This window comes from Sitodiplosis mosellana, unplaced genomic scaffold (genome assembly GCF_009176505.1).
Source record: "Sitodiplosis mosellana isolate CC-2019 unplaced genomic scaffold, AAFC_SMos_1.0 Smas_scaffold_3, whole genome shotgun sequence".
Classification (NCBI taxonomy): domain Eukaryota; kingdom Metazoa; phylum Arthropoda; class Insecta; order Diptera; family Cecidomyiidae; genus Sitodiplosis; species Sitodiplosis mosellana.
This window is the reverse complement of record NW_022595246.1, coordinates 1,184,503-1,193,178: the sequence shown is the minus strand read 5'-3', so window position 1 is coordinate 1,193,178 and position 8,676 is coordinate 1,184,503. Positions and strand designations below refer to the sequence as shown.

Below are 8,676 nucleotides of genomic sequence, written 5' to 3'. Positions count from 1 at the left end.
GATTCACTTTTGAGAATTTTCTTTCTTAGCGGCATAATATTCATAACGCAGATAGCTTTGTTTTCGATAGCGATGAGCATGGTAAACAATTTGGACATATTCTATCATAAGCCTTTACCTAGAAAGTCCGAAATCGGGACAATTTTCAAAAAAATTCGGGGCAAAGCTGGTCAAGATGGTTCGACTAGAGCGAAAGGTATTTATATTTTTGCTTTTGCTGGAAATGGCACACTGAGTGATCGTCGCATCTATAACGGTCACGTAAATCGGGCGATCAGATTTGGCGCATCGGATCTAGATACGTTGGCGTTTAGTGCACACTGCACACAGATAGATATATGTATGTAGATGTATTTTGCTACACACTGTCCGTCGCTGTTGCAGAGCGGACATCGTACGTGTATATTCACACCTTCGTTTTATATTCCACGAATGCTTAGGTACAATTTAAATGAATCCGCAAATTAAATCGATGAGTTGAGATTTGCATGTGAACGTGTTTGTATGTGTGTGTGAAAAACTGTTGCCTGATTACCGTGTTAAAATCACTTTTAATAGCATCATATACGGGAAAGTTGCGAAAAAGAATTATAGCGAAATCACGTTGAACTTTTATGAAGAAGCCCTTGTCAATACAAAGAAAATTAACTTTATTTCTCATGTAGATTTTATTTTTGTAAAGTTTTTTTTTTCAAAACAAACCGTTTTGGCTGTATAAAAAACCTTACACTTATGTGGTTTCGTCACAGATCCGGATGCGTTTCATGGCCCACATCTCAAGCAGTATGCAAAAGATTTTAGTTCAAATAATAACAAATGTTTAAAATTACATCATGACGCTTTAATTCGCAGCAATATTTCAACAATCTTCTGACAAGAATAGCATCAAAATTGAAATTTATTTTTTGGTATTATTCCAGTCTCGTTTTCAATCCATTTTCGAATGGATTTTACACGCCCAAAAACCGCTGGACTTTTGCCACATGGTTCGTTCTCCTTTATAAATGATGAGATGCCAAACAGTTTTCGATCACAAACTAGTGGAGCACCCCAATCGTCGTCGCATATGCCCTTGTTGGACGTACCATTCACGTAGCCGGCACAAAGCATTCGTTGTGTCAATTTTCTGTCATAGATTTTTTCGCAAATTGAATGATCATAAATGGGTAGCATCACTTCATGAAGCAAATCATCTTCGTCGCGGCCAGATTTGTATCCCCAGAGTTCTCCTACAAATGACAAGTAGTCTTACTTTGGTTCTTCTAATCTATAGCACATCATCAAAATGTGATTCATTTACCCCATCCAGCCGTCCAACAAAGATCCCCATTTCTGATCTCATCCTCATCGGTGGGCAAATCAAGGTAATCAATTGTACCGGACCAATCCAGTTTTATCCAGAGCTGCGCCAGTGCAAAGTCGTAATCGCTAGAGTTTACATTGTATTTTGGATGTATTATGGCCGGTTTTAAGTATGAATACTTCCCATTGTCGCCTCCTTTCTCGGTCGAACCACCGTGAAATACTGATTTCTTTATGACTGCATGACTTTAATGGAAAATTTGTATCTTTATACTCTGACGATTGATTCGAATTTCAATGAAAACAAAAATATCATTTCAATACTCAAAACAGCGCGCAGCACTTAGAATCCAATCACGTCCAATGATGGCAGCAGCACAATTAGATTGAAACTCAACCCCGTTATTACCGCTATAAGTTACTACTATATGGGCAGCATATGGATGGTTCGTTATGTTGGCCACATTGCCACCGACAATTCGTGGAGATAAATTAGAAAATGGCTTTGCTAGAGATGAGTTAGTGAGAGATCAAGTATGGTATACAATGAATTTGTTACTTTTGTTCAAAGCTTCAATTTTACCTGAGCCCATCACCGATGAACACAGAAGTGCGTTCATAAATAAACACGAAAAACGACACATTTGTATTATTCGAAATTCGATTTCAAGTTGTGAATGCAGTGACGATTCCAATTCAATGCCTTTACACAATGACAATCAGCTCGAACTAATTTATTCCTGCACAGTGTTTCAATTTAAATGGCATTGTTTCGCGGTTCACCATATCAGTACGCAATATATGTATTTGATGTATTGTTTTGGTTTTACCGTTGTAATATGGTCATTTAAATTGATGTATTACCAGTTTTCATGATAATTATCAATAAAACAAACATTTTGCTGTCTTTTATTGGTGTGAGCCACAAAGTAATCTAAGACTAAGTCACATCGGAAAAACCAGAACATCATCTATGTAATTTATCACAATTTTGAATGGAAACATATCAAATATCGTATTTTCAGTCACAACACAAATTTGCTCGTTTTGTATGGAGTTTTTGGTGTGGAATTCTAACTGAAACCAAATATGAACATAAATTTAATGTGAAGTTTATGTGGGCCATACTGATATGAAGAACGGTTTCTTGACAATTTGTAGCATTTTTGTATTTCTTTGTGTATATTTGCACTTTTTACGTAAGGAATATTTGTTTGTATTAAAAAGCGATTCCACTTAGCTTATACACGTGTGATTGTTCTTTCAACTTTCTTACATCTCCGTTGTGAATTTGTGACAAAATAATGATATTCATTCAGAGTAATTTTGCAATAATGGTCTAACAATGGAACAGCATCAAAATTGAATCATTTTTTTGGTTCTATCCCCGTCTCGTTTTCGATCCATTTTCGAATGGATTTTACACGTCCAAAAACCGCTGGATTTTTGCCACATGGTTCATAATCCTTTCTAAATGATAAGATACCAAACAGCAATCTTTCACAAACTAATGGAGCACCAGAATCACCCGAGCATGGGCTTTTAAAGGACGTAGCATTCGCGTAGCCGGCACAAATCATTCGTTTCGTCAATGTATTGCCGTAGATAAGTTCATTGCAAATTGAATGACTAAAAATGGGCAACATCACTTCATGCAGCAAATCTGCTTCGTCAGGAGCGTCGTCGACTGATTTGTATCGAGTGAGATCTCCTACAAATGGCGAGAACAAGTAGTTGGGCTTTGGTTCTTTTATTTGTTACTCATCAAAATGCAATTTACTACCCCATCCAGCCGTCCAACAAAGATCCCCATTTCTGATTTCATCCTCATCGGTGGGCAAATCAAGGTAATCAATTGTACCGGAAAAATCTATTTTTACATTGGTCATCACGAGTGCAAAGTCATAATCGCTACTGTTTTTATCATAATATGGATGTATTACGGGCGGTTTAATAAATGTATACAACCCATCTTTACCCAATTTCTCACTCGAACCAGCATGAATATATGCTCGAACATATGGATCGCTATAATGGGAAAATTGTAGCTTCATTCAAGTACTGTTTGATTTTTAAATATACGTGTATGCCCGCTCAACACCAATTTTTAATATGGATTTAAATTTTAGCAAATTCATAATTTTTTTCAATACTCAAAACAGTGCGCGGCAGTCAGAAGCCAGTCCTTGGATAGGATCACAGCAACACATTCCGAATAATCGCGAGGTAGGAAATAATTATGAAATAATTTTAGATAGGCTACATATGGATGATTCGTTATGTTGGCTACTTTGCCACCGACAATTCGTGGAGATGAATTAAAAAATGCCTTCTCTAGAAATGAGTAAAAGAGTGAGAAAGATTGTGGTATGCATTAAATTGGTGATTTTTGTTCAATGATTCAATTTTACCTGAGCCCGTCACCAATGAACACAGAAGTGCGTTCATGAAAAAACAGAGAAACAAAAACATTTTGGTAGAAAATTCAATTTGAAATGCAATGGCAATTTCAAACTTTATACTCGATTGAATAAACCAACTGATTTTTGTAACTAAACAATTTTGGTGCAATGTTTCAATTTAAAAAGCATTAATTGTGTTAAGCGATCGAATAATAATCGTAATTTCTCACATTCTGAATTCTGTACAAAATCCGATCGATTTTAAATGCTTGGCCACACTTTTAATTTCTATTACGGAAACCGTAACCGTTGAAATGCATAACTTTGATAAAGTTAATGGCAATCATATGAAAAGTAGAGTATGTTTTTTCTTCAATTTGTATTTTTGAAATAGGCGAGTATGCTTTCGTTGAATTTTTATATAAATTTGCTAAAAGTAAGAAAGCCAACAATAAAAAAGTTATTGGTTGTCTATATTTCATGTGGGGACGAAAAAAAAAATAATTGTTTCAGGCAGGGATCGAACCTGCGGCCGTCCGCGTGTAAAGCGGAAGTGATAACCACTACACCACTGAAACTTGTGGCAAAAGATAGACACAAATAAACGCTCCGAATAACATTGTAGAGCCATTATTCAAGAATCGTCTGACACGAAGAGTAACCAAATGGAAAGTTATGGTTTTATTCCAGTTTATCTGTTCGATCCATTTACAAATGGATTTATTACGCCCAAACACCAATGGACCTTTTCCACACCGTGTTCCATTTTTCTGAGTAAATGATGCGATGCCAAACAGTTTGTTTTTACACATTAATGGGTCAAATCTCCCTCACAAATATTTGTTCGGCTTTTGCCTTTGCTGCAGCCGGCACAAATCATTCGTAGCGCCAATGCTGTGCCGTACATTTTATCTTAAATTGAATGATCAAAAATTGACAATACAATTTTATGAAGTAAATTTTCCTCGGCGGAATCGACGTCGATAATGATAATATATGGATAAATTTCTCCCATAAATAACAAAAGCAACAACAAGTGGTCTTTCTTTGTTTCCTTTATGGTATAATACTCATGTGAATTGTAATTTATTGCACCATCCAATGACCCAACAAAGGTCACCTCTTTGATTTTTATCATAATCAGTTGGCAAATCAATATAATCAATGAAATTTTCGAACGTTTTAAAAGCTTTGATCCAAAATTTAATTCCCGATTTTTCGTGTAAAATAATGTACATTTTGGAAATAAATAGACTCATTCGGAACATACATTTGGTACATGTTCTCTTGTTAATATAAAACTAAAATACTATGCGTCGCCATTTCTCAAATTTATTTTCCACATAAATGTGGCGTAAAAACAGTAGTGAATAAGCGAATTTCGTTCAAAGCACGAATATTTGCTAATTTACTCGTTTCGTGCCTTCTGAGTAGCTTCCGTCGCACCGGTGTCGCTAAGCAATTAAGCAATTACAGTCGACGTAATCGACATAGAGCTCCATACTGCGACTATAAATATCACGTCAAGTGCAAATTATCAGATCAAATGAAACCATCGAATGAAATATGTACCTACGCATTGTGGAATTTGGGCTTTTTACGTGAAAAAGGCACCAAAGAACGTTTGTGTAAGCAGCAATCAATCGATCAAAACTAATTCAATTAGACTCGCAAATCAGCGAAATCGAAAATCATTGAATCGCCACCTAAGTGGATTGAATGTGTGTGAAATGCGATTGAACGGAGCTGTATGGAGGTGTTGGTGGCAAGGTGTGAATTTACTCCAGCAAACAATGGCAAACTAAATGGAATCTGACCGAAAAAGAAGCGAAAAAAAATCGATATTCGATTTGTTTTGGCAAATTGCTGCCATAAATTATATTTGCGATTATGAATCGTGGCCATCGTCGTCGTCGTCGTCGTCGTCATTGTTATTATTAACTTTTCACAATCATAGTACAAAAGTAGCAAATTGCCCATTTGTACATGTAATGAAATTGCCGTGTAGATTTTTCAATGTCATCAGCAAACACAGCAAACAAAGAAAAATCAATTTCTCAGGAAATTACTATCCCATTGGCGATTCCGAACAAACAGCGGCATGGAATGAGCGGAACAATTGAACAAAGCAATGTGGTGAAAAATATAAATAGTGTGGCAGCAGTACACGCAAATCCAATCTGTATATAAATAGATTGAGAATAGAAGGGGTATGACACAGCGTGATCCATTGTGTCATCTGATTGCGGGTATTATCAGCATGGATTTGGATTCGATTTTGATGGTAAAAATTGTCATTGGCGTTGCAATATGCGACAATCTTCTTCACGGCGCGCTCACAAAAAGGAAACCCAGTACGACAACTTGTGGATAAACAATGGCGCACATCGTACACAAGCACTTGGTAGTTATAGTGCTTCTTTTTCAAAGGCAATTTTGTATATGACATTGGTGCAAACGGAATGTCGCAACATTGCTCTGGCTATTGTTCATTTTGCGTTGTTACTTTTCCGTCTTTGAAAAACTTTCGCAGCACGGACACCAGACACACACATACGAAATTGGGTCGTTTTTAATGAGTGCCATTAGCCACAAGCTATGGACTAACAACTGTTACATTTAATTTTAACACGTTTTTTTCTGTAATGTGTTGGGCGAGAAAAAAATAGCTTTTTTTATCGATTTCGAAATGAATCCTTCCTTCCTTCTATTCTCCTACTAAATTCTTTTAGCTAATGAGCTTTCAAGAAATATCCTTGTTTGCGTTTTTCCCTACAGGCTTTAAAAGAAACACACTTAAAATGTACAATGTATATAGTTTATAGTACATTTTCCACATTCTTTTCAATCAAAGCAAAAAAGAACTGCTCGCAAAAAGTAATGAAAGAAAAACTTTTGTAGAAAATGTTCTGGAAAAATACACGGTTTCTCGTGAGCTTCAAGCAAAATTCGTTGCGAAAATATGTCGCAATTCAAGTCGATACAAAGAAACTCCAATTGAAACGAACAATAAATGTTATTTGAATAAATATTGCAAATTCCGTGCATTTTTTCTATTCATTTTTCTAGCATGTCTTTGACAAATCCAAAAGTTTTTCTTCTCTTTTTTGTCTTTTTCTCCTCATTTTCGTCTGTTTTTCCTCATTTTTTCTTTTCCTATCTCTCTCTCTCTCTCTCTCTCTCTCTCTCTCTCTCCTTCAAATTCAACACCGTCGTGCTTTTTTCTCTTCCCCTATCAAATTCTTATCGTAAAAGAGTATGGGTTTAGGTAACAATTTTCCGCGGTGATGACTTGCATTCTTAAAACGTAAAGGGAGAAAGCGTGATGCAATCAATGAACTTTGAATTTCGACAACACAGAGTCAGGCCATATGATTATTATTGGCATTCGACACGTGCAATACACCATCATCGATTTATTTTCCGTGCAGAAAATAAAATTGCAAGAGAAAAAAAGGAGAACAAAAAATGGCAACAAAGACTCCATCGTGCAACCGAAATGTAAGCATATGTATATATGTGGAAAATGAAAGTGAAATGATTGGGCCGTACTCACCTTGTGTCAAAAACAACACATTGAAAGAATAACTGGAAATAGCACCACCGACCGACATTCTCATCCATAGTAGCACCAGCGCGCTTATGTAAACAATAAAATCGCATTCAACATTTTTCACCCTCCAATCGCTGTCGTTGTCGTCGCTGTGATTTCAATGTTTCAGCGTTCAGTTGTGTTGAAATTCTTTTGTCATCAATCACAAAACATTTATCAAGTTGACACTAAGTGTTTGAAATCAAATGAAATGCGTCACCCTCACTCCAAAGGAACGTACAAAAAGTGAACCGTAAAAAATCGAAACAGAAGATCATACAAAATGCATTGAACTCAATAAATTTAATAATAACAAAATGTGACACAAAATACACGGTAGGATGGTCTTTGCCACCATTTTTGGTCGGTTGTCTGTTTCGTAAGAGCGTTTGCACCGTAGAACACAGTTCCAGAAAAGAACATGTCTCTGTTTCTCCCGATGTCGTTGAATGAGTTCGAGGAACACACACGTTTTGCAACAGTTTCAAATTTTTGTCCTCGTCGTCGTTTTAAATGCTCTCAAGGAAAACAGCTACATGCTACTAAAACAAACTCAATCACTTTTTCTATTCGTTATGCTCTACACACACTTAGAATGTCGAACGAAAGAAAAATGACCAACGAAATGGAAAGAAAAAGTCTTGAAAACAGAAACCGTGAACGATTCAAAACGGGAACGGAATCGTTTCTTTGATCATGGATTCAGAATTCAAAAGCACACATGTTACAATTACAACATCGAAAAACGACTGGGCCACGACATGAAAGAAAAAGCCACACAAAAACCGATTAGGACACAAAAAACATGAAACAACAAAAAACTCAAAACAACAGACATGAAAAACTGAAAACGAAGGATTAAGATTCCTCTACTTAAGATGTAGACGAGGTTTTCGCGCAAAGGAGACTACCAGTGAACTGAACTGAACTGTCAATGATTCATTCGGTTTAGCAACGTTTTGCTTGGTCATTTGTGCTGCTGCTACTGTTGCTGCTGCTGCTGTTGTTGCTTCTAATCAACAACAAATAGATTTTCCACACTCTATTTGCACGCCCAAACCTCACACAACGTGTATATTTGCACCACATGTATATATATAGTCATGCTATAAATGTAACGCCAACATTCCATCCATCCACATGTAAAGCAATGCGCTCCTGCCATTTGCCATCCATGCAAAATGCACTGGGGAAATCTCACATCTACGTTGTTGATGTGATTAATGGTCGCAGTGTCGGTGTCAGAGGAAAAGACCGAACTGAATTCCGTTTAAAGAAAAAAAAACAACGGATCCAAATAGCAGTCTCTTTAGAGTCATTACATTTTTTTCCTCATCATCGTTTTGGATTCAACGAATTCACATTCATATATGAATTGGA

At 36.4% G+C, this 8,676-nt stretch overlaps 2 protein-coding genes and 1 non-coding gene across 4 annotated transcripts in view; all 3 read right to left on the bottom strand.

Moving 5' to 3' along the window:
* The window catches only part of LOC129565929 (uncharacterized), an 18,344-nt gene extending 9,862 nt beyond the window's left edge, over positions 1-8,482 (bottom strand). Inside the window, exon 1 of the mRNA XM_055441311.1 lies at positions 7,261-8,482. Within this exon, the coding sequence (XP_055297286.1) occupies positions 7,261-7,324 (64 nt within the window). The 5' untranslated portion in view covers positions 7,325-8,482. The remainder of the gene's footprint in view (positions 1-7,260) is intronic.
* LOC129565930 (trypsin 3A1-like) lies at positions 797-4,014 on the bottom strand. Of its 2 annotated transcripts, XM_055441313.1 has the most exons (5): positions 3,714-4,014; positions 3,456-3,636; positions 3,086-3,330; positions 1,886-3,013; positions 1,683-1,810 (listed from the first exon to the last, which is right to left on the bottom strand). In XM_055441313.1, exons 1-4 carry the CDS (start codon positions 3,772-3,774, stop codon positions 2,670-2,672), a joined length of 831 nt encoding a protein of 276 aa, XP_055297288.1. In that variant the 5' UTR covers positions 3,775-4,014; the 3' UTR covers positions 1,683-1,810; positions 1,886-2,669. The 2 variants fall into 2 exon arrangements, with proteins under 2 accessions (XP_055297287.1, XP_055297288.1); XM_055441312.1 differs by lacking the exons at positions 3,086-3,330; positions 3,456-3,636; positions 3,714-4,014 and adding exons at positions 797-1,229; positions 1,301-1,548 and having other exon boundaries at positions 1,627-1,810; positions 1,886-2,656.
* Trnav-uac (transfer RNA valine (anticodon UAC)) lies at positions 4,210-4,282 on the bottom strand. Its single transcript has one exon. It is a non-coding gene; the product is annotated as a tRNA-Val (tRNA).
* Positions 8,483-8,676: the final 194 nt, after the last annotated feature.

Coding starts and splice junctions, on each gene's coding strand:
- LOC129565930 (XM_055441312.1), bottom strand. CDS start 1,946: ATGTGTCGTTTTTCGTGTTTATTTATGAACGCACTTCTGTGTTCATCG. Junction 1,549..1,626: donor AGTGCTGCGCGCTGTTTTGA/GTATTGAAATGA, acceptor TTTCCATTAAAG/TCATGCAGTCATAAAGAAAT. Junction 1,230..1,300: donor TTGTTGGACGGCTGGATGGG/GTAAATGAATCA, acceptor TGTCATTTGTAG/GAGAACTCTGGGGATACAAA.